Raw genomic sequence first — 24980 nt, forward strand, 5'->3', positions numbered from 1 at the left:
TCTCTCCCTCCTTCCCTCACTGTGTGTATGTGTGCGTCTGGGTATTCTTTGAAGTGGTTAGAAAGACATGCAGAAACACTATTCAGGGTCAGCCTCCCAGACCAACAGAATATAACATTTCCCTGAAAGATATCTGTGTGTTTGTGTGTGTTTGGGAAAACCCACAGACCAGAAAATAGACTAAAAACATAGGCTTAGGGAATTAAACCTAAACACACACACACACACACACACACACACACACACACACACACACACACACAGGCAGCATACTGGAAGGAACACAGAAGGATCACATACCCTGGGACATGATGATTATCTTAAAATGAATTCAGGAATGTGGAAGCAAACATGGGATTCAGAGAAAAGATACAGGCAAGTTGTTTTCGGAGCTGCACAACTGAGAGAGCGAGGGAGAGAGGGGGAGAGGACGAAGGGAGAGAGAGAGAGCTCTGAGCAAAGGACACCCCTTTAACTTAACAGGGTAAACATCTCAGAAGAGAAGTGCATGGCCCTGAGGCCTGAAGGATAGGCACATGCACACACACAAACTTCGGACATCCCGACACACCACCAGGCCACAGACAAGCACACACACGAGGTCGGCGTGGTCCGCAAGGATCAGGGGGAGCCCCGGGGGGGACCCCAAGGGAAGGCACACTCAGGGTGCGTGCATAGGGCCGTGGGACCCCGGGAGTCCGGTCCCAGTCCTCCGGGTGCGGCCTCTGGGTGGCTGCACCTTGTCGGGCGCTCCCCGGTGCTCGGTGCTCGGTGCTCGGTGCTCGGTCCTGGATGGCCGCGGCCTGTGCTGCGCCCGGCTGGCGCAGGCTGGCCCAGGCCCGGCTCTTCCCAGCTCTGACGGGAGCGTCCCTCACGCCAATGAGGCTCGGGCGCACCGGGGCCGCCCCTCCCTCGGGAAGGTGTGTCCCTGTTTCCTCACCTGAAACTTCCTCGGGAGCAGCGGGGCCTCCCTCCCGTCCGGCGGCAGGGGCGGGCGGCGGGTGGGGCGCCGGGCCGGCGGGGGACAGCGGAGGGCGCTGGGACCTGGAGGGGACTCTCGGGCCTGCCCGGGGCAGCATGTGACTCCGACCAGGTGGGTACCCTCCTCCCGGGTCTGCCCCGGGCTCGGGGTGGCGGTGGAGCCGCCGAGGTAAGGCAGGGACGGGAAGGAAAAGGAAGCGAGGCCTCCCCGGGACCTGTCCCAGCCGAGTCCCGGGGTGCGCGCCCCGGAAACGGGGGCCTGGGCCAGGAGGCTGGGCTCTGAGCGGGAGACTGAGCACCTGGCGGGGCCGAGGAAGGCACCTGGAAGACAGGGTCTCCGGGGAAAGAGTTGCTTTCTGGCCAGGTCTGCTCACTGGACGTGGGCACCGACCCCCGCGATGTTCCCGGGCCAGTAATCAGGGCTCTTGTTTTTCTTTTTCAAAGTTAGGGCCCTAGGGAAAGCTAGCTTCTCTAATAAAGAACCACAGGGATTCGCTTTCTAAGCTGTTCCTTATCTGAAAGTTTTTGCCTCCTTTTCATGACCAGGCCCCGGCCTTCTTTCGTTACCGTCACTGCATTTCCATACATTCATATGTGTGCATCTGTGTACACCTCTCTCCTCTGTGAGCCCAGGGTAACCTGTAACAGGAATCCTTGCTCTCAGCTCCCCTCCCCCATTTACCTTCCTCCATTTAGCTTCCTGTTGCTCCCAGCACTGGATTCTTAGGAAAGTGCAAAGGAGCAGCCATCCAGGATGGTGGGGCAAGAGCACATCTTCAGAGCCCTAGTTCTGCACATCTTTTATAATTGCCTTTCAGAGGACTGGCCTGGGAGAGCTAGTCCTGAGGTCTCCTGTTTTCAGAGCACTGTCCCATCCCCTCCTCCCCTTCCTGGATCTTGGATTTCCAGGACGGTCTTGTCCTCCTGTCTACCTAGAAGTGAACTCTGGCCAGCACTGTTGTCAGATTGAGGGGGAAGGGCAGCCAAACAAGCAGGGTGAGAGGATGGTTTTCCTTTCAAGCTTCCTTCCTCCTTGGCTCCCTAAGGTGCTCCCAGTTCAACTCCAAAAGCACCAGCTCACAGAGAAGCTGCCCCCACCAGTGTGGCCTCTTCCCAAACTTCCTGCTTTATCTACACCTGGCTGGAAGCTTCCGGCCCCAACAAAATAGGCATCATTTGTTAATCAGCCAGTGCAAATGAAACTGAAGCCTTGACCATCAGAAGGGCTGGGGTGGAGGGTGGGGGTGAGGGGACTGCTGGGCCAGAGACAGGTGTAAATTCTAAGACTCTGGTAAGGGAGGAAAGCATGCTATTGGGAGGGAATTTAAAAGGCAATACAAAAGATGCAGATGTAGCCAAGGATCCTTACATATCAGGGCCCTCTAGAGGGTATGGCTGCCCTTAGCATGATCTGTCCGAGGTTGTCTATGGCCACGTTATGTACTTATCTATTGTGATGTCTGAAATAGCCACTCTGGCTGGAAATGAGGGCTCTCATGGGATGGTGGGTTCAAGTGGTATAGACACAAACAGGTGCTGTAGACAGAAGCTTCTGCTCATGGTGTGTGTAGAGTGAAAAGGAGCTGGTCACTTAGAGTATCTGCAAAGTAGACCAATGGTATGTCACCATGTATGTCCAAAACAAACAAGTCACTAACAACTGATCTGTGTGGATGAACCCAGGGTCACAGGTGGGCTTGTGGATATAACCATCCTCACGGTGTTCTTATATGAGGCCATCTGGTCTGTAAGGTAGTAGATGATGTAATGTTTTCAGACATTAGGGAATATTACAGTCCACCGGGTTAGTGGGACTTTCCTACAGTGGACAGAGAAGTGAAGTAATCCAGAATGCTATCCTTACTTTGAGCTCTTTGTAGTACTGTGGACAGTAATATCAAGCAGTGAATAAAGTTACTTATCTCTATAGTGATCTTATCATCTAGATGAAAATGAGAGGCTCTCTTTTTGACTGAAAGCAGAAGAGGATTTTCCTACTGTAAGCAAATGTGTAGGAAGAGGTGTTGTAATCTTAAGAGTAAGGGTATCTTTGAAATAATTTTATACCTAGTGACTAGAGATAGACAGGAGTTAAGGTGTTGGGGGTCTCTGTGGGAGACAATGGGTTGTGCTCCACAGTTAATGTGGTGAAATGGAGCTTTGTTGTCTAAAAAGTCACAAGTGATGTGAAATGTCTCTGGTCTGGAGAAAGGCTGGATCCCTGTGGTGCCATGCCCTGTCTCTGCCTGTGCTCAGATAAATAGTGATTAGTCACCCCAGAGAAGAAGGAGATGAAGATGCTTCAACTCTAACGGAACAGGCAGCACAAACAAAATTCCCTTTTAATGCCTTTACACGAGTAAGACCATGTTTTACAGATTTCTTTTAGGTTTCTCAACATTCTAGCTGGGTGATGCCTGGTTGCATAGGACTTCTAAGACAGAGTCAAGTCGAGAGACTGTGAGCTCTGCCTTTGGCGTGAATGGTGTGTAACAGGTCACCACCACATTTCCAAGGACATAAAGCATGTTAGAAATAGTGTGTTCCCATTATGTCCCTACATCAGAACTAAAAATATCCATCTAGCACATAGTACACGTGGATGAATGCCGGATATGGCTGAAACTCATTTTTAAATCCAGGCAGTACTCGTTTTGAGGATATGATGATGTTGGCGATAAGGAGCCTGGACAATATGGATGCTGGGAGATGACAGGGTTCATCACATAGTTTTCTGAGGCAGGTAGGAACAAGTTTCAGAAAATGTCTAGTGGGCAAATATGTTATTTAACATGTGGCTAAGAGAATAAGGCCTCATTATAATGTCATTTATGTTTTATATTTCAGGGCTAGATGGAGCAAATCATATACGTGGTTAATTGAAAAGGACATAAGAGTCCTTTAACCCGGGTGCACTTATGTTAGTCATACCTTCTTGCCCTATATAGATAATATCTGCATCTGTGAGGTGACCAGGAACTTGTCACATGCTACATCTGCAAGGTGGCTAGGCGCTTGCCTGTTTGGTTATGTCAGATTCTATTGCATAGAGACTACAAGGGTAGCTCTCTGTATCTGTCTCTGTCTCTGTCTCTGTCTCTGTCTCTCTCTCTCTCTCTCTCTCTGTGTGTGTGTGTGTGTGTGTGTGTGTGTGTGTGTGTAAATACACAGCAGCTCAGGACAACAGGCATTCTGGTGGGTGGGCTTCCACAGTAAGCTTCGGGTAGACCAGAAAGGTGAGGCCTCAGTTCCACCTAGGGTCTTGTGTGGTGCCTGGATGATTGGGTGCTTAACAGTAGGCCTCTCCAAGGGCCTTTGCTTCAGGTCCACTTGTACCATTTGCTTAACAAAGGTCGGGTTTTTGAGCTTTAGTTTCCTCTTCTGCAATTTGAGCAATGTTTTGTGTTTCTCCAAAGGTCTCTCTAGTTTCTAAATCTCTGTCCCTCTTACACATCTCTTTCAGATCAACAATACTTGCCATTTCTGTGACCCTTAAAGATAATAATGCACTTTTTGTGTTATATTAATTATTCTTCATTAGAATTGTGAAGGAAGCAGTTTTTCCTTCTGTTATAGATAAGGAAGGGGATAGTCAAATGAATTAAATGATTTATACATCAGTCTTAAAACTTGCAGAGTCAGAAAAGACAGAACTGGGGTTGGGGAGATGCAGCAGTTGAGAGCACAGACTGCTCTAGCAAAGGACCCAGGTTTGATTTTCAGCACCCACATGGTAACAACCACCTGTGACTCCAGTTCCAGGGGATCCAATGCCTTCTTCTGACCTCCACAGACACTGCACGACACAGGTGCACTTATATGCATTCAGGCAATACATTCACTCACATAAAGGTAATAAAATAATTTTAATAAAGAAAATTAAAGATTGAAATAAACTCTTTTAATTATATTCTTCCATCCTCCCATTATATAATACATCTTTCCTGAGGGACAACTAAGCTTACCCAGAGGGAACTGCACCGCTAACATAGTGGAGTTTGCTCCTTCTGGAGCTCCCGGCATAGCTTGGAAATGGTAGACAAGTGCAATATGTGTTTGAGGAGAAGCAGAAAATTCTCTGGGCCACATTTCAGGCAGAGGAATTCCAGGTACATACAGAGGCCTGTAGCTGGGAGAGAGGAGGCTGAGGGCTGGTGGTAGAGGCAGGTGCCAACAGGTGATAGGACTGCTGGAGAGGAAGGCAAAGGCCAGATTGTTCAGCATGTGTGACCTTTGCTAGTCATCTCAAGGCTAGGCAGAAGATACTGAGGAATTTAAACTACAAGTGGTATTTTGAAGATCACGCCACTGATGTGTGGAGAATGAAGTATGTGTGTAGAGGCCAGGGCTAGGCTGTGTTCCAGGTACAAGGAGTGGGAAGAGCACCAAGATAGAAAACCTTTATGTTTAAAATGTCTAGTGAGCACTTACTGTGGGCCTAGTGTGTTAGAGGTAGACAATTGAACAGAGTGGGTATAGTTCTTGATCTTACACAGCTTATCATCTGTTGGTTGGAGGTTAAATCAGAACACAAAATCACATAATTATAATGGTATAAATGCAAAGGAGAAGTGAAGTATAATTTATCAGTACTTGTAGTAGAAATATAGTTCAACCCAGCTGAGGGATTATAACCCTAAGGCATAAGTCAGGACTGCATAATAGGGTAAGAGACAAGAAGGGGAATAATTGTAAAGTCAATAGTACTTGTCACAACTACCAACCAAAGTAAGATTGCAAGGGATATTGGCAGAATGTCACTGAAACTGGGGGGAACAGGTGGGATGGTAGGCTATGAGGGTAACACATAGAGCTGTCTTTAGACATCCAAAAGATGAAAAATGCACAGGATTGCTTAGATGCTTGTGGAGTGGTTCTAGTAGAGTGGCTGATGTGGTCAGAGAGATAATCCATGGCACAAAGGCCTTGAGGAGACAGGCTGAGTGGAGCACGGAGGAGGGGTGGTACAGGGAGTGGACACACACCCTGCTTTGGGATTGTAATACACTGAAGCAGGAGCTTTTTCTAAATTCTTTGCAAAGTAGGATGTGAGGTGTTCTGTTGGAAGTGGGAAGACAGACAGGAAGGTCTAGTGAAAAGAGCTAACATGGTGGTAGAGAGAGGGAGAGCAAGTGAAGGTAGCCCAGCTTTATGGGCTCTGATGATAAGTGGGTTATCTTTCCCCTTCACAACAGTTGTCTCTAACTGAAAACAAAATTGTTCATCAGTTATGAGGCACTGCTAAACACTGTAATAGGAAGCTAAGCAAAATTCAGGCCCCATAGAAAGGAGCTGAAACTCATCTGTTGCACATCTACTGTAATAGCCTGACCTATTTTAATTCCATGTCAGCAGCTTAGGAGGAAGGTCCCACACTTGACACTACTTCTCTAGGCTGTTAGATGTAGGGTGTGTCAACCCTCGTGTCTGGTAGTTATATGAGGCTGAGTCACTCAGTCCAGAATAGGCAGGGAGAACTAGACAATATAGACAATGGTATAATAGAGTTTAGAGTGTAGTGACCACCAGTTCCTGGAACTCTTTGACAATGGTCTTATATGCTAATTGAATTGTTTGTAATTGTAATCACATTTCCCCATAAGACTACATCCCACAAGGAGCTTTGTCTCATTCACTACTGATTACCCTACACTTAAAAAGGATCACAGGTAAACCTCTGTGTGTGTGTGTGTGTGTGTGTGTGTGTGTGTGTGTGTGTGATATGTGTCTGTGGAAGCCAGAGGTTGATGCCAGGTATCTTAAAGACTCATCACCTTGACTTTTGAAATAGTCTCTCACTAAACCAGCACTCACCAATTGTCTGGACTGGCTGACCAGCAAGCTCTAGTGATCCTCCCATCACTGCCCACACATTAGAGTTACAGACACCCATGACCACCCCAGTGTTTTTACATGGGCACTAGGGATCCGAACTCAGGTCCTTATGTATAAACATCAGGCACTTACCAACTGAGCCATCACCCCAGCCCTCAGTAAATTTTTATTTTTTTTTTGGTCTTTTTGAGACAGGATCTCCCTGTAGCCCCAGCTGTCCTGGAACTCGCTATGTAGACCAGCCTGGCCTTGAACGCACAGAGATCTGCCTGCTTCTGCCTCTGCCTCCCAAGTGCTGGGATTAAAGGCATGCACCACCATGCCCGGCTAAATTAATTTTTAAAATGAGAAATTGGGACCTGGAGATGTGGCTCAGCATTTAAGAGCACTTGCTGCTTTTTCAGAGGACTCTGGTTCAGTTCCCAACACCCACATCAGGCAGCACACAATCTCCTGTAACTCCTGTTCCAGGGAATCCAGCCTCCTCATCTGGCCTCTGAGGGTACTGCACACACATTGTACATATACAGACAATTGGGCATACACATACATTAATATAATTTAGTTTTAAAAGAAAAAGAAACTGTAGCCCGGTTCAATTAAAAAAATAACATAGAGAAGGCATTAGACACTTTTATTTTGCATTCTTCCTTAGGTTTCAGCCCTGATGGAGGCTGAGGGGCCCCAGCATGGAGCATCTACTCCCAATACTGTCATAGAAGATTTCAGAATTAGTCCTAAAGCTATCATGAGGAGCAGTCAGGTCCCGGCTTTAGAACCTGAAACTCAAGGACAGGACCCATCCTACAAGTGGACTGACAGACACACACCCTTGGTGAACCAGCCAAAAGAGCTAAGGGCCATGAGCCACTGCACACCTGGCAGTGCACCGTTTTTCTTCAAGGAAGATTCTTCAGATGTGGAGACCATTCAGGGAGACTTTGTGTCTGAGGCCTATGACACTCCAGAGCATCAGGAAGCAGCATCCCACAGCCTGAAAGACAGACTAGCAAGGACATTGGCTCTCCCAGAGCTCTGGACCTATGCGTTCCAGGGGAAGTGTCTAGACATAGCCAACGAACTTGATGGCAGAATGGACATGGCACTGAAGCCGGAACTCGCTGCTTTCACACTGGGAACTGGCCAAGCAGGAGAGGAGGAAGAAACCTCTCTGTATACCTCGGCTCATACAGGATTAAGGCCTCCCTGTGAAAAGCACCCTGTTGAGACCTACCAGTCTGAGGGCTCTGGAAGTGAACCTCTCTGGCAGGGGAAACAACTGCAGTTGAAGGAAAATCAAGGGCAAGGCCTCGTCCAACTTCAGGAGGCCCAATGGCTGGAGGAACATGAACAACACGAAGTGGAATTTCAGGAGGAAGGAACTTTGAGGGAGGACAGTTGTTCTGATGGGCTTTGGGGAGAGCAGGAAGAGATGGTAGAACAGGTTAATGGTAAAGAAGAACAGCAGCAAAAGTGGAAACAGGTCCAAGACTTTATGACGCTCGTAGGACAAAGGGAAAGAGAGGGGCTTGGTAGGGAAACGGAAAGTCTGAATTATGGAGAGCTGGGTCAAGAGGACAAGAATAGGAAGGCTCAGGGTCAGAGAGCTCCAGAAGAGGGGGGACAAGGGGGTCAGGAATTAAGGGAAGCAGAAGAGCTTGGTAGAGTATCTCAGTATGCAGAGAATCAAAGCTCAGTCAGGAAGGCAGAGGATGTAAGTGGAAAGCAAGATCATGGTCAAACAGGAAAAGCGATGTCACTAGGGGACCAAGAGGAGGTGGTAGACTCAGGTGAAGAGGAGCGAGAGGATGGGAAAAGGGGTGGGCAGGGAGCGGTGGAAGCATGGGGCACAGAGGACAACCGTGAGCACTGCAGTCCTTCCCCAGTGGCTCTGGTAGCCTCTGAGGTCCTTTCTCCGGGTGTGTTGTTTCCAGATGTCTCTTGTCAGACTCCTGGTGTTCAGAGGGATCCTGTGCCTGAGGAACTGATCCACAGAACTCCGACTCCTACATTGGAGCCTGTAGGACGGTCTTCCCAGTCCATTTCTCTACCTGGTTCCTTTGCTACTGAGGAATCACTGAACAACAGAATGGCTCACAACAGCCAGCAAGAAGGGCTCAAGGCGAGGAAGGAGACAGTGTCCCTACAGGAAACTGAGGCATTTTCTGCCAGTACATCTGTGACTCCACCAAGGACACCAGAGTCAGTGCCTTTCAGTCCTGATGAAGTTACCCTCATCACCGCCAACTCTCCAGTTGCCTTTCCTAGGAGGGAGATCCTAACAGCCTCTCTCTCAACTGACAGTCCATCTCCCTGTGGGGCATCTGAGACACCCCCAGCTGTCCTCCAAGGTTTCCTACCTGCAAAGACCACTAAGGACCCATGTGCCAGAGTGGCCAACTCTTATAGTCCTTCAGCCAGCTACACTGGGGCTGCCCAACACCTAAGGAGCAACTCGTTTCCAGGCTCTCACAGGAAAGAGCAGACTCCAGACCTGCTGGGACTGTCACTTTCTTTCTCTCATTTGGAATTACCGCAGAGGCCCCCCAAGCCTGTCATCTATGGATCTGTGATCCCAAGAAGGGGCAGAAGAAGTAGGGACTGCATTGTCACTTCAGAGTCCTCTGCTGCCCTTTCCCCCTTGAGACAGGACTCTGAAGAATTCACTTCAAATCCAGAGAAGCCCAGGAATCTTCATGGCAGTCAGCCCTGGGGCTCCCCGAGGAACTCAGGCTTTGCCACTGGATCTTCTACAAATGGTTCTTCCCCATCCACTGTCTCCGTGGATATGAGGATCTATGAACCTCTGCCCCCTCCTCCCCTGGAAAAGAGGCATGGCCACTCTTCCACGGTGGAGAGAGTTGGTCCTCTCCGTGTAGTGGCCCCCATGCTGAAGCGGCATAGTCATCCGCCATTGGCCCTAAGTTCAGGGCTACATGGTCCCCCTAGAGGCCCATTTCCCCAAGTTCCTGACCCCCTTCTGGCAAAGCAGCACCGACCTCTGCCATCCACCCCAGATAGCCCCCACCATACTCCCTCCATCCCCTCCAGTCTGAGATGCAACAAGCCATTACCCCCAACTCCTGATTTTCCCCAGTTCCCCCATTCTACCATCTCTAATTCCAGTATCTCAAGGATCTACAGGCCTCTACCCCCAGTCCCTATTGTGGATCCTTCCTCTGAACCACCCCCATTACCCCCAAAGACCAGGGTTAGAAGCAGGAGTACTCTGGGAGGAGTTATGAATTCAAGGGGTCAATCCAAACCAAGGCCCACTGGCCATGACTGGACAGTCTCCACTCCTCTCTCTGCTGGACGGACTTCCTGGCCTCCAGCCACAGGCAGATCAACAGAGACTGTGGCTCCCACCAATAGGGCTAAAACTGAAGCATCCCCTGGCCTGGCTTTCAGCAACATGACGAACCTTCTAAATCCCTCTTCTCCCACCACTCCCTGGACCCCAGAGCTTCAGAAACCCACCAGTAAAGATGAGCCAGGGCTCACAGAAGAGTCTGAGGCTCCTATGAAAGGACTGTTGAGAAGATCAGCCCCTCAGGAGGGAGCTAGTGACCCGAGGAGGTCAGCTTTAGTCCTAACAAAGCAGCCAGAAAAACCCAGCCACCCCCAACTGGAGAAGGCTTCCAGCTGGCCCCACAGGCGGGACTCAGGGAGAACAGAGAATAGCAGTGAACAGGCTGACCTGGGCCACGGACCCAGCAAGCATAAGGGCTGGAACCGGCAAGGTCTGCGCAGACCTTCCATCTTGCCTGAGAACTCTTCAGGTAAGCAATGGGTGGTGACCACAGAAACGTCTTTGTAGGGCAAAGCTTTTTTTCCAGCCCCTCTGTTTCCAGTATCCCCACTGCTCCCTCTGCAGTGTCACTCTCCTACATCTGCCCTCAGCACAGAAACTCATGACTGGCTGAGCCCATCAGAACATTCTTCCTCTTGTCTACCTGTCCATCTCTTACTTGCCCTAAAGTCCACCTCTTCTTCCCGATGTTGTCCTGACTCCCTCCATTGCTACAGCTTCTTGCTTTCCCCCTTAAAGAAGTTAAGATACCCTTTCTTTGTACAGTTCCTATATTACATAAGTGCTGGGGACACAGCTGATCCCATCTTCTGGAATTCCCATTCAGACGTGAGGGTCAAGAATGCAGAGGATGCTGATCTCCTGGAATGTGTTTGGTTATGGCAATGTCTTCTCTCCCAGGTTCCCAGTAGAACAGTTTTCCTTCTGATATTTGCGTCTTCCACTCACTTTATGTTCTCTAAATGTCCCAGTGACATCTGTTATGTCACTCATATCCATTTCCAGATTCAAGAGGTCCAACCATGGGACGAGTCGGCCCCTCAGATTCCGTTGTTTTTCGGTGAGTTGCCCTGTTTCCTAACAAACTCAGCTCTGCTGTCTTCATTTAGTGTCTTCATTTCCTTAGTAGAATTTTAGTGGATACGGGTTCTGGGTCCCAGAGTAGTTGGTGCCTCTCTTCTGAGGGTAAGAAGAGGAAGAAAGAGACACCAGGATTTTAGGGAAGGAAGGTTACCTACCTACTGTCTTGCTGTGTCTGAGGCAGTTGTCCTTCTAAGCCCTATAGCTATAAACTAATCTTGTAAAAAAGAAGTGCTCAGAGTTACATCAAAGTGGAATTGTTTGCCATGCCTCCCTAAGGGCTCAATTTCTTCCTCTTGGATTTTGGAGTAAGAGAGAATGGCTGAATGGAAGGATCTCTGAGGGGACAGGTTGAAGCAACCATACCTTTGGTCCTGACATCACAACGGATATACTGAAAGTTAGAGACCTCCTCATCTGTAGACACTTTGGGGTCTACTGTTTAATGGCCAACGAGCACCCAAAGCCTGCTTTGTTCCACAGGGAGAAGAAATCCAAGGAGGGGGGAGGGGGCTTTTCCAGACGCTGCTCCAAGCTCATCAACTCCTGTGAGTACCTTGAGGCAGATCTAGAGGCTCAGGTGTGCTTTCGGCCCCAAGTGGGACTGGGACTCATGGCTGCCAACAGGAGGGTGGTGATTCTCCTAAAAGTGTTTGCCGGAGATCGGTGACAGATGGCAGCTTCTGACTCTGTCTCTGGGCTTCCACTCACCTTCCTTTTCCCTGGATTCTCTCCCTCTCCCATGTATCCTTGCCCTTGTAGCCCAACTACTTTACCAGGAGTACAGTGATGTTGTTTTGAACAAGGAGATCCAGAGCCAGCAGAGGCTAGACCACCTGGCCGAGGCACCTGGGCCCAACTCCCCCCGGCAGCCTCGAAAAGCACTTGCGACTTCAGACTCCTACGTGCAGCGCCTTTCCATGGCCTCTCGTGCCTCCCTCTGGCAGGAGATCCCTTTGGTCCGCAATAGTACCATACTGCTCTCCATGACCCATGAAGACCAAAAACTGCAAGAGGTACCTCACGGGGCAGGACAGGGCAGGGGAGAGGAGGGAGACAGGTGAGAAAAAGATTGCAAAGTCGTGTCTGCTAACCTGCTTATCTCCTACTCATCACAGCCAGCAAGGACAGGCAGTCCCCACCCCATACCTCACCTGTATACCCAGTCACTGGTCACTACCATGCTGAAGAATGGTGGTATAGGGAGAGGCTGCTCCGCACTTCTGCCTATGCCATCTGCTCCCACCTCTTACTGGCCTGGGCTCATGCAGAGTGACCATGCCTCTAAATCTGTTGGAAGGAATGTGACGTTAACTTCATCACTGTTGCTCCATGATAAACTTATGATGTCCTCCCTTCCACCAGGGTCTCAGGCTACACGAGAAAGTTTCCCCTTCAAACAAGACACATCCACAGTGGCTTTGTACCTGGTCCCTCGAGAGGGCAAGTGGCAACTGTCCTTTGGTTTCTCGATCTCACTATATCTTTTCAGAATGTCCCTGCTTGGTCTTCATTCCCAGTAGCAAGGCTGCAGTAGAGACTGTGTGTCTGGGTCTAAGCTCTTAGCAGTAGTCAGGTTTTCCAAGGAGAGCTTCTACTTTGAGATCTGTCTGAAAAAGGAAGTAGAACCTGTCTTCTGGGAAGAACACAGGGCACAGTGGGCCAGAGTAATATGTCAGTAATTGGGTTCTACAACAAATGACCTAGATATAAATGAAGCTTACTTTGATATTTGCTGCTAGACTTTGGCAAGTCACTTGATCTCTTGAAGCCATTGTTTCCTCATTTATAAAACAGATACAAAGACTGGAAGAACAAAAAAGATAAATGGTTAGAACAGAATAGTCAGCCAAAAATGACTATTGATGATGCAGCTATTGATAATGCAGACCTGGCTTTACCATGCATTATCTATGTAACCTTGAAAAACTTATATAGTTCATTTACATAGTTCAGTCTCCCTGTCTACAAGCTGGGGATAACTGTGCCTTCCTAGCAGGGTTTCCTTGTGGTTTAAATGAAGGCACAGGATACGACTTAGCAGCTTCCTCGGGTGCACGGTTGAATGGACATTAGTGCTGTGTTCCCCTCCTTTTCGAGTCAGGACGAGTGGCATTGTGGCCATAAGGACTTGTGCATGAACAGTGCTTTTACCAAGTCAGACATTTTTAGGTTTTTCATATCTATTTCTTGAGGGTCCTTTTCTAACTGCGAATTTTAAAACACTTGTGTTTAGAAAAATCACTAATCATGTGTCAAATATGAGAAGACAAATTGAACTCTAGCTCTCCCTGAAACTCCAGCAATCTAGGGAGTCACTAAGGCTCCAGTTCTAGCCTTGGGCCATTTTACCTTTGTGAGAAGGGAGCCCCCCACCCATCGCCACCTCACACACATATTAATTTTATAAAATAAAATCTCTGCCGTCTACAAAATGCCTTCTCAGACTTCACTCCCTTTGAGATCACATTTTCTAAAGTGAAGAGTTGCTATATCCATCTAGAAAGACAAAAACCCCACCAAACCCCCTACGAGTCAGAGATCTAAATGAGCCAGTGTAAGCCATATGGTCTTTGAACACTGTATCAGGAATAACCCCACAGCGTCACAGTTCAGTGTAGTAGAGGATGGTCATCAGGTCATGTTGTTGGTTGTCTCTGTGATGAAACAAGGCATGTTTGCCTTCTTATGTTTTCTATCCAAGTGGCTCTATTGAAGGCCACGCTTGCAAGGAAACCATGAGCTGCCCACTGGTCATGTCCATGAATCATTGCGCCCCCTGCTGGAACTTCCACCCATGTTCTCAGACATTCTGCTTCTTTCTGCATCTCCTCAAACCTAGCTCATCACCTTCCTTTCCTACATGCATTCCTGCCCACAGCACTCTGGCTTACTCAGTGATTCCATCATTCAACCCGTTACCCAACTCAGAACCAAGGTGTTAGCTCTGGCTCTTCCTCCTCTTTTATGCCCCACTTCTAGCAGCTAAGCAAAGTCTTCCGTGTCTGCCTCCTAGATAATTAAGACGGTCTACTTCTATCCATGCCTCCGACTACCAGACCTTCATCCCTCATCTAGACATGTCGCACCATTTCCCAAAATGCTCTCTTACCCCTTCTAGTCTGCCCACATAGCACTCAGAAATTCTCATAAAAAAGTCTCAGGTGATTCCTGTACTTGAACCCTTTTCTCATTTTTGCACTGTCTTAAGCCCCATGCTGTGTTGCATGTTGGCATAACCCACTAGACCTCTTTCATCATTTCTGTTTGTCTCTTTGGCTTCATTTCATGGTACTAATTTTGTATACATGATTCTAGAAATGCTCGATTTCTTTGGGTTTCTTTTCTTAAAAATAAGCCTCATTGTTTATATTAAAAGTATATACCACAGTGTTATGGGGGGACAGCAGTGCGTTTTGTTGGTAAAATTGTTAAATTGTTACTATAATGTGGTAAATTAACATATCTGTTGTATCACAGTTATTCATGTTTGTGTGTATCTAAGTTTTTTGAAAATATATTTGTCTATTATCATCAGAGGCTTATAAATGATGTTCAGCCTCTAGACTGAATCATATTACTCTAACACTCCTCATACCCCACCCCGCCCCCAGACCAGGTCAAATTTTGTTGTGACCTTGAGTTATAAAAATATCTCTCTGGTTTAGCACTCTACCCCTAAAACATTGCTCAGTAACTGGTATAAAAAGTATCTCATTAATCGCCCTCCTTTCTGACCCTGTAGGCCAAATTTGAGCTGATTATGTCAGAGGCCTCCTACCTGCGCAGTCTGAACATCGCTGTGGATCATTTCCAACATTCAGCCCAACTCCGGCTCACCCTTTCCACCCAGGACCACCAGTGGCTCTTCTCTCGTTTACAGGATGTGCGAGACGTCAGCACCACGTGAGGCTTCTCCCAAACACTCTCTCTGTCTCGCTGCTCTAAACCGTTGAGGTGTCAGCTGCATCTGTCTCTCTTAGGAACCTTTCCTTTGTCATAGCTCTGGCCCAGGCTCCCTCCATGACTACTGTAGGGATAGGAAGAGCAGGAATGGGGGAGGGGAGGGTCCACAGGTCCATTGCCGGATGAGTGATGAATGGGAAGTGCTCGGGTTGAGGTTTTGCACATATTCTGAGTGTGCATCCCAGTGCAGATGAGGCATAGAAATCGTTGAGAGACTAGAAAGTCAGGATAAAGAAGAAAAGGAAGGAGAATTTAAGACTTCTATTTAAATTAAATCACGAACAAACTCGTAGCAACTTTGGGAAGGGTTCTACTCTACAGCAAGGGGCACAGAGCTAAGAAGAGTTAAGAAGTTATCCACACAAGGAGACAAAAGTCAGAAGTTCACAGAATACAGGAATAAACCTGATCAGCTGAGTTGAGACCCCAAAGTCTCATGAGACTTGTTTAAATACTGTACAGGTTCCTTTCAGACCTAGAAGAGAACTTCGAGAACGACATCTTCTCCTTCAAAGTGTGTGATGTAGTCTTGAATCATGCCCCAGAATTCCGCCGGGTCTACCTGCCTTATGTCACCAACCAGACCTATCAGGAACGCACCTTCCAAAGCTTAATGTGAGACTGATCCCTATGCATTCCACTTGTGGGCCTGGTAGTGACCTTGAACCAATCCCCAGCCCAAAGCATTTGTCTAAGTGTATCTTCTTGTGGCCACTAGATGTCTCAGCCCACTCTCCCTATGAGATCCCTCAGCAATCACATCTGGACCCCTGGACACTGGCCGTCGCCATTACTTCCCAATCCCAGACCTTCCTGAACTCCCACTCCCCATTCCTTCAGTGAACCTCCATTGCTCCCCACCTCCCTCCTCACTCAAGGCTCACTGCTCATATAGGAATAGCAACAGCAGTTTCCGAGAGGTCTTGGAGAAGCTGGAGAGTGACCCAATCTGCCAACGCCTGTCCCTCAAGTCCTTTCTGATTCTGCCCTTCCAGCGCATTACCCGTCTCAAGCTGCTGCTCCAGGTATGGTGGATACTTCCTTGTTCCTCTCCCCTTAACTCAAAGAGATGACCCTGGAGGCCTGAGGCCAAGGACCATCCATTCTTCTGTCAAGTTTCCACATTGTGTAGACGATGTGAGCAGTTTTCCCAGCTGCTCACATCTTTCTCAGAAATCTTTGTTGCTGAAGTTGTGTGCCCAGCCTTTGCACCAAGCACTGCTCAGCCGTTTCTTCCTGTTTGTCCATCTGGCTCTTGTCTCCTATTTGCTCTATAGAACATTCTGAAGAGAACACAACCTGGCTCCTTAGAGGAAGCAGAGGCAACAAAAGCACACCATGCTCTGGAGAAGGTAGGTGGCTCACATCCATTCTGACCCCAGTGCCCCTTCAGGGAGTGACCTTCCCCTTCCCCGACATCCATGACTGCAGAGAACCTGGGAGGTAGCACCCTGTTAAAGGAAGAGCTCAGCCACCTCATCACATCCACCAAACTTCCTCTTCTGCATCCATTTCTAGGGACTGTGCTTCCAGCACCACAATTCCTCATCCTAGGACTGTTCTCTTAGGTCACTTAAAGTATTTGAGCGCCCTAGGATGTGACTTTGATGCTGCTGTCACTCAATTCCAGCCTGGTGGGAAAGGCTGAGGCTGTGGGGCATCTTTCCAGATTGCCTGCAGGGGACTGAAAGGTCAGAACTCTAAGAGAATGCCCTTCCCCCTCCCTCTCTCCCTCCACTCAGCTGATCCGAGACTGCAATAACAATGTGCAGAGCATGCGGCGGACAGAGGAGCTGATCTACCTGAGCCAGAAGATTGAGTTTGAGTGCAAAGTGAGTCAGTTCCTGGTGCTCTACCTTGTCCATGATCTCCTTAGCATGTCCTACTGAGCATCCTCTAATAGAGTCATCTTGCTTACACCATCCTCAGCCTCCAATGGTCCTACCTGCTCTTTCGTTACATTTTTGGAATAAGCTAATGTCCACTTCAGTCTCTAAGCCAAGTTGGTAAGAGAAAGTGTAGAAATGTGGAACTGTCTATACACTGTGTTACCTTTGGTGTGAATGTAGAGGATGAAAATCCGTGTGTGTTCTGCACGTGTATAAATAAGGAACTAGAAGGATGGCCAGAAAACGTGGAAAAGGCAGTGGTTACCTGAGGAGGAGGAACCGTAAGGAGGAGGGTGAAGAAGGGGGGATAGGAGGAGGTCACAAAGGAGGAGGAACAACATCTAGAAAATGGGCAGAAGGAATTTCCCAGAATAAGGCCTTTAGGAGAATTTGGGGTTCTACTCCAATCAAAACATTCCCCAAGTCTCAAAAGCTCTCGTCCAAACACAAATTTAAAAATGACTTCACATTGAAATTCTAGCTCAGAACAGATGCTATCTTTACTCCCCTAGAAGAGAGCCAAAGTCCATATCTTGTGTTCTAGCTGTAGCTCAGCACCCTCATCTTCAAAGACCCATGCCCCAGCTCCACCTAGGGTCTCTTTATCCTCAGCTCCATATCTGGTTCTCACAGCTCCCGTCTTGTGTCTGATTATTGTTGAGGAAAGAACAGATACCACAGCTGCCCCTGATCCTTTGGCTTCTGTGCCATGCCGTGCTGTGCCCTGCCTACCCATTAACATGCTCTGACTGGACTCTCTGTTATCTCACATCATCACACTCCCTATTGGATCACAGTCACAGTCACCTTCCATTGCCTGAGCATGTAAACAAGGGATTCACACATCAGTACACAGTGTAGTTAGAGGGTTCTGAGAGACTCTGAATGGGTTGGAGAAAAAGATAAGATCTGGACTTGGTCATTGGTATAAGTTGGGTGGGACTGAGGGGAAGAGCCCTACCCGTGACCTGCCTTCTCCCTCTTCCCACTCTGTAGATATTCCCGCTCATTTCACAATCTCGCTGGCTGGTGAAGAGTGGGGAGCTGACAGCCCTTGAGTTCAGTGTCTCCCCAGGGTTGCGAAGGAAACTGAACACGCGTCCAGTCCACCTGCATCTCTTCAATGACTGTCTGTTGCTGTCCCGGCCCCGAGAGTCAGTGGCTGGGATGGGAGGCCAAGGCACAAGAAGGGAAGGGATTGAATCAGGGGAGACATCAAAGGGATTGTCCCCAGTGGGACAACTCAGTCTGAACTATAGCTTAGAGGACAGGAAAGGGGGCAGCAGGGGTCTTTACATCATGAAATCACAGCAGGGTCTGGTCTGTGTTATAGACGTGAATAAACTGCAGCTAATAAGCACCACATTCTCAGCTAAGTTTATTTGTAGCTTCCTGGGGCTGTGTTCAACTTACTAGCCAATAGATTCTGGGCTAATTTCAAATCTTAACTCCAATCATTATGACCCTGGAAAGTTAAAATTGGCTCTATCTCTTCAATTCCTTTGAGTGGTAAAGTTCCTACCACAGCAGTAGATAGGTACTGGAGACCCTGGGGTTACTGTATTGGGAGCAAGTTAAGGCCTCCAGATGGTTTTTATATGAATTCGAAGTTGTAGAAACTAAGGGCAGGCATTCGAATCTGCGACCATGAGGGTGGACGACTATGGACACTACAGAATCATGTTAAAAAGACTTGCGTCCTGCAGGGGCAGCCGGTTCCTGGTATTCGACCACGCTCCATTCTCCTGCATCCGAGGGGAGAAGTGTGAAATGAAGCTGCACGGACCCCACAAAAACCTCTTCCGCCTCTTCCTGCGGCACAATGCACAGGGCACCCAAACCGAGTTCCTCTTCCGCACCGAGACTCAGTGAGTTGGGGCTGGCACGGGCAGCAGTGGGGTGGGGGGGGTCATCGAGGGTGGAAACCCAGGCAGGCCATGGACTCAGCACTGTACAGCCTCTACTGCAGCGAGAAGCATTCACAGGGAAACCCAAGGCCCTAGAGCTAATAGTAACTTGTAGGACATTTGGTGCCAGAGAAGGTGTGAATTGCCACCAACGCTTAACAGCTGTCCTACAGTCTTTACCCAGAAAAACACAGGCTTATGACAAGGAGATGAGCTGGCCTGGAGTGAACAGAGAATTGGATTGCTGTATCCTCGAGTGATATAGCAATCTAATGTGTGTGCTCGAATGCGCAAGCTAGGGCTTCAGCACTGAAGGCTGGTGGGAACCTATGTGAATAAGACTTGTATGTCTTTTCTTTTCCTCATCTCCTAGCTCTATCCTCTTCTGGGCAGAAATCTGCCTGAGAAATTTGATTTGCTCATCTTTTCAATGGTAGTAAAAAGTTAATACATTTGGAAAGTAAAACACGATGCCTTTAAAATCTGGTACATAATGCAGTATGCTAAAGACGGAAGGAAGCTTTACTGCTACTATGAGATGTCAGGGGAGCTTATCTCTGGTAAGGCTCCATGTGATGCAGATGCTTTCCACAGTGTCCCCTGGAAGACATTTCAGGGTGGGGTTAATAATACCGACCTCTGCTCAGGGAGCACAGATGCTAGTATATGGGTTTGCAGTCTGAATTTCACCTGAAACAATCAGCTATGAATCCGTGTTCTATTTTTCAGAGCTTTGGGCAGCGTCTTCCTGGAACAGTGAAAGTGTAGCTCTCAATCACCTAGTCACATTTGGAAGCAGAGGACAATATAAAAACCTTTGGATAATCACAAAATTAGGATAAGATTACATTATGCAACAATTAAATGGATATATCTCCCTAAATTGTCATCACAATAATTTTCATCTTAGATATTGAACTGAAGGAAGGTCAGTGACAGAGTGTCAAGAGTCATGCAATGTGATTGTGTCTAAACTGAGACGAACGTTTTCCTCAGTATGATTTCCAGTGTGAAAAATGTGCATGTGTGTGATTGACAGCTCACCTTATTGCCTCTGTGGGTAAAATAGATGAAGTCGTGAGAAGGGAAAGGTAAAGGAGACACATTAACACGTAGCTCAGGGTCCTACCATATTCCAGCCGAGCAGGGTCCCACTGACGTTCAGAAGTCATTGAATTAGATTAAGTCCTTCCTGTAACCGCTTGCCTTTCCCACCATTGGCCCTCAGCCTACATCCCCAGACTGCAATTGAAGGTGTGGCTTCCCTTGTTTTTTCAGAAGTGAAAAGCTGCGGTGGATCTCAGCCTTGGCCATGCCAAGGGAGGAACTAGACCTGCTGGAGTGTTACGGTGAGTGAGGATCCGTCAGAGAAACTGGCAGTGTCTGGGGTCTCCTTCAGATCCAGGTGCAGTGTGCTGGCTGTAACTTTAAGACTTCTGTTTATTGCTTTTCCTCAGAGTCTGGGGAAGAATACTGGCCCCAGCATCTTAAACTGCCCTTCACTGTCATACTTTACTCAGGGCATTCACTTAGGCAAATGTGTGCCTTTGGGACTTGATTTTTAATGAATTTTGCTGATTTGTCAGTGTTGGAGGGAAACCAAGGGAGGCAGTACAGCTGCAGTGGAACTGGAGGAGGACAGCAACACAGACAGTCCTGAGCACAGCCCTTCCTGGACGGGGTGGCTGGGGCCGCGAACCAAGAGTCCACAGGACAGCCTGAGACTCATGCGCCTTATCAGTTTGTGTACATTCTTGCTGAGATGCCGCTCATTTCAGCCCACAGTTGTCCTCCAACCAAAATTCCCCTGTTCACATCCACATAAAAAACACGCTCAAAGGAACGTTTGGCCTTTCGTGGGTAAAAGGAACGAGTGTGAGGAACCTTGGAAAGGGGCCTAGGAGAGCACAGCTGAAACTGAGTGCTGTTCCCTCACTACGTAGCCCATTGCTTAGCTTACTTAGCGGTGGTATAGCCCATTGCTTAGCTTACTTAGCGGTGGTATAGCCCATTGCTTAGCTTACTTAGCGGTGGTATAGCCCATTGCTTAGCTTTACTTAGCAGTGGTATGCCGAGGGTGGCAGGTGGCTGCATCTTCCTCTTCCAGTTCAGTCTTGGGAATGGAAGATAATGGTGCGCCTTAGAAAAAAGAGAGGCGTGGTTAAAATAGTGCACCATTCCGGTTTTTTTCTGTAAAACCAATGCAGTGAGCTGAAGCAGAGGCTTCCGTGAAGCAGACCCACGCAGGATGGAATGTTTATAGGGCATACTTGAACTTAATTGCAATCTATAAAAATTTTGCCTGGTTCAGAACAATACCACAGAGAAATCTAGAATTTCCTCATGAACCATTTTGATCAGTGATCATCTTGATTAATTACAGATGAGGAAACTGAGTCCAAAAAGAATCAAGGCGACTAGGTCACCCTGAAATTTTATTGGTAGAGGGTTTTTTAGGGAACAGAGATCGCACTTCCAGTACTATGAAGAAAGTGAAGGATTTACAAATTCAGACATTGCATCTTGTTGGAGAAGCTGTGGACTGGAGTTCTTACGTGTGTGAAGACCCCGTGCACTGACTTGAAGTTTGTGATTACAGAGATGGAACGTAGCAGATCAGGAGCCAAAGTTACCTTGCACCTTCCTTAGACCCCTTCCTTAGACCCCTTAATAGCTATTTATTACCAACCTGTATCTCACGCTTGATATTCTTGTGACTATTAGGTCAAACTTTTGGAACGTATTGTTAAACTTAGAAGACCATTAGCTTTCACCAACCCTAAAGCTAAGAATGTTAAGATAACATCTGTAACCTATAGGAGAGATTTTTCCGTTCTGCTGGAGCCTGCCTACCACACTGATTCATGCCTTTCTTTTGTTCTGTGACCGCAGACGTAACCTCTTCCACAGCATAACGTATCATTCAGGGGAGGCTATTCATGCTTCCAAGCCATGGTCACTTGTATTGGGCTCAGATCACACTATCTCTTGTATCCTTTGGAACAAAATCTGTGCTTTGCCCTAGCAAAGGAAACATGAATGAAATACTGGAGTTCAAACTCCATCGAAGGCCAGGGAACATTTCAGAGGGAAGGTGGATCTTCAGCAGAACCTCGAGTATCTCTAATAATGAGTCATTAAATCTAGTCCCAAGGTATTTCCCGGTCATCTTTGCCAGAAAACTAGAATTTTTTTTACCAGCTTCCATGCTGCTATTTGTTTCTTCATCCATCTGTTAAAGTTCTCCCAAGCTTTGCCCAATTGCTTCTTTTTGGTTTGGTTTTGTTTCCTTTTTTTCCCTTTAAAAAAAAATATTTTATCTTTATTTAATGTGTAGTGCCTGCATGTAGGTAGGTGCACCCGTGTCATGCAATGCTGGCAGAGGTCAGAAGAGGCTGTCAGATCCCTGGAACTGGAATTATGGATGATTGTTAGCCACCATGTGGGCGCTGGGAATCGAACCCAGGTCTCTGCAAGAGCAGTCAGTGCTCTTAACTGCTGAGCTATCTCTCTAGCCCCCCACCCCCTTTTTTTAAGACAGGGCTTCACTATGTAGAGCAGGCTGGCCTCCGGCTCATAGAGATCCACTTGCCCCTGCCTCCTGATTGCTGGGATTAAAGGTATGGACCAGTTTCTGTACTTTCTATGTAAATCCCACGTTGACCTCAAGCCTTCCCATACTTCCTACAGTTCCTCCTCATCCATGCTCTAGTTACCATCTCTCCTAATCTTTCTTCATTCTCCACCTTCTCTTCCAAAGATTCGCCACAAGTCCAGTGCCTTCGAGCCTACAAGCCCCGAGAGAATGACGAGCTGGCACTGGAGAAGGCGGATGTGGTGATGGTGACTCAGCAAAGCAGCGATGGTAAGAGAAGAACCCATGAGCGGTCGGTTGGATACCAGAGGCAGGGCACACAGATCCATTCTTCTTCTAGGGCTGCTGGAATGAAGTACCACAAGCCGAATGGCTTATTACAGCAGAAATTTATTCTCTCACAGTTCTGGAAGCCAGGAGTCCAGACTGAAGGTGCTGGTAGGGGTTATGATCCGGCTGAAGCTTCTAGGGAGGATACAGCCTTACCTTGTCCAGCCTGGGAGCTCCAAAATGGATTGTGCAGCATAACTCCAATCTCTGCAACATGTCCTTGTGGCCCTTTTTCCTCTAAATTTCCTTTTCTGTGAGGAGACCAATTCTAATGGATTGATGGCCACCGGACCACAGGGTGGCCTCAGTTTAACTTTACTAATTATATTTACAACAGACTCGTTGCCATTTCAGGACATATTTTGAGGTACCATGGATTAGGTTATCCACAGATACTTTGAGGGGACAAAACTCAACTAGTAACAGGAGTCAGGATATGGAATAATTTTTAGCTGGGAGGTCCAGGGGCCTTAGCTTGAGCTTCTCCCCAGGTAATTCTTTCTTTTGACCTTCCATCTACAGGCTGGCTGGAGGGGGTGAGACTCTCAGATGGGGAGCAAGGCTGGTTCCCTCTGCAGCAAGTAGAGTTCATTTCAAACCCAGAAGTCCGTGCACAAAACCTCAAGGAAGCCCATAGAATCAAGACTGCCAAGCTTCAGCTGGTAGAACAGCAGGTCTAACTGTTTTCCATGAGGAATCTTCGAAGCCTAAGAACAAGTGTTCCTGGAGATGGTTCATCCCAGAACCAGGCTGCAGATGCCCTCTATGGACCAGGAACTTAGCCTTCTGAAAGCCCATGGACAAAGCCCTACTAGCCTATTCCCTCACCCCAGGACTTCTTTGCGTTTTGTGTTTGGTAGGGGATATTGAGGGATTTCACACTGGATTCTGAGAGCCTTTCTTCTAAACGTACTATGGGACCTGAGCCTGGGAGCTATCATTCTGCCATATAGTACTTCAACATGCTCTGTTGTCTGAGTGCAGATTCAGAGCTGGTCAGACTCTTGGTCATGGCTGTACATTAGTAGACCCTGGCCTCAGTCCACAGGAGGAAGGTGACTAAGGGGAATTAGCACATCAGATGGGAAGGTGAGCCTGGTAACCTCTAAGGTATCTTCCAATAGAGAGATTCTCCATAGTTGTTGGTGTGAGCTCAGTTTCTGTGTCTTGGTGGCAATGTGAGGGTGGCATTCTCTCACTCTAATAAACTTGGCACTTCTCTGAGTGTTTTCTTCTCAGACGCCTCAGCACCTGGTGCACAGTATGTGACAGCTACTGGCTTATTTTCATAAGTTCTGGGAGCTTGGGGAGTGGCTTCGCGTGTGGTGGCTGCAAAGAGTGTAGGAAGAATTAGAAGGCACTACTGGGTAATGAAAACCCATTCAAACATTTTACTATATCTGCAGGTACAGGTAGTCTAGTTTGGGTGGATTTGGGAAATCTGACTAAAAGCACTTAGGATTTTCTGTTCTGACTTGGATTACTGTGAAGATGTCAGTCTAGCTAATTTATCTTGTGAAAGTCAATGTCGTATAATAGAGTCCTAGAATTCCAGTTAACAGGCCTAAGCTGAAGTTATCACACTGCTATGATTCAGCCTGTCCAAGTCCTTAAACATGAGCTGCATCATCAGACCGACATGCTACAAAGTCCTCTCCAACTCCAATGATGGATCATTCTCTGTCTCACATTGAAGAATGCCACCTTGTCATCTAGAACCCTCATGTGACAATACATGTCATCCTGTCTGCCGTCTTTCACACTGGATCACTGTAGTCCTCCCTTGGTCATTCTGTTCTGTTTTATGATTAGGAGGATCAAGTGTAGAGTCATACTGACAACAGCATTGCACAAAGGTAAGAGGAACAAACTTTGTTAACACATTATGATGATATTACTTCTGATAACATACTATGTTTTTAATTGTATTCTTAAATATAAATAAGCTTGCTTACTTTTTTAAAAGAGTTACAACTATTGGAATTAAGATGGACTAATATTTTATCTGAGGCAGGATGAGTCCTAAATCTAAAATAAAGATGACTTTAGAGATGTTCAAGTGATATTTGCACAATTTTCATAGT

The 24980-nt window shown here is 47.5% G+C and overlaps 1 protein-coding gene across 1 annotated transcript; it reads left to right on the top strand.

Annotated features, from left to right (window-relative positions):
* Positions 1-1020: 1020 nt before the first annotated feature.
* On the top strand, positions 1021-24143 carry Arhgef5 (Rho guanine nucleotide exchange factor 5). The gene is made up of 15 exons (XM_008854797.3): positions 1021-1093; positions 7472-10598; positions 11135-11189; positions 11693-11757; positions 11972-12225; positions 14955-15115; positions 15638-15790; positions 16071-16200; positions 16453-16527; positions 16918-17007; positions 18061-18218; positions 18771-18932; positions 20250-20320; positions 22732-22836; positions 23419-24143. The coding sequence occupies exons 2-15, from the start codon at positions 7484-7486 to the stop codon at positions 23574-23576; spliced, it is 4752 nt and encodes a 1583-aa protein (XP_008853019.1). The 5' UTR covers positions 1021-1093; positions 7472-7483; the 3' UTR covers positions 23577-24143.
* Positions 24144-24980: the final 837 nt, after the last annotated feature.

The sequence above is a fragment of the Nannospalax galili genome, unplaced genomic scaffold (genome assembly GCF_000622305.1).
Source record: "Nannospalax galili isolate Female #2095 unplaced genomic scaffold, S.galili_v1.0 scaffold1907, whole genome shotgun sequence".
Taxonomy (NCBI): Eukaryota; Metazoa; Chordata; class Mammalia; order Rodentia; family Spalacidae; genus Nannospalax; species Nannospalax galili.

What these genes read in the sequence shown, in the direction of transcription:
- Arhgef5 (XM_008854797.3), top strand. Translation starts at nt 7,484, where the DNA reads ATGGAGGCTGAGGGGCCCCAGCATGGAGCATCTACTCCCAATACTGTC. An exon ending in CTCCAAGCTCATCAACTCCT is followed by an intron (nt 11,758 to 11,971) that starts GTGAGTACCTTG and finishes TTGCCCTTGTAG; the next exon opens with CCCAACTACTTTACCAGGAG. An exon ending in AAGACCAAAAACTGCAAGAG is followed by an intron (nt 12,226 to 14,954) that starts GTACCTCACGGG and finishes CTGACCCTGTAG; the next exon opens with GCCAAATTTGAGCTGATTAT.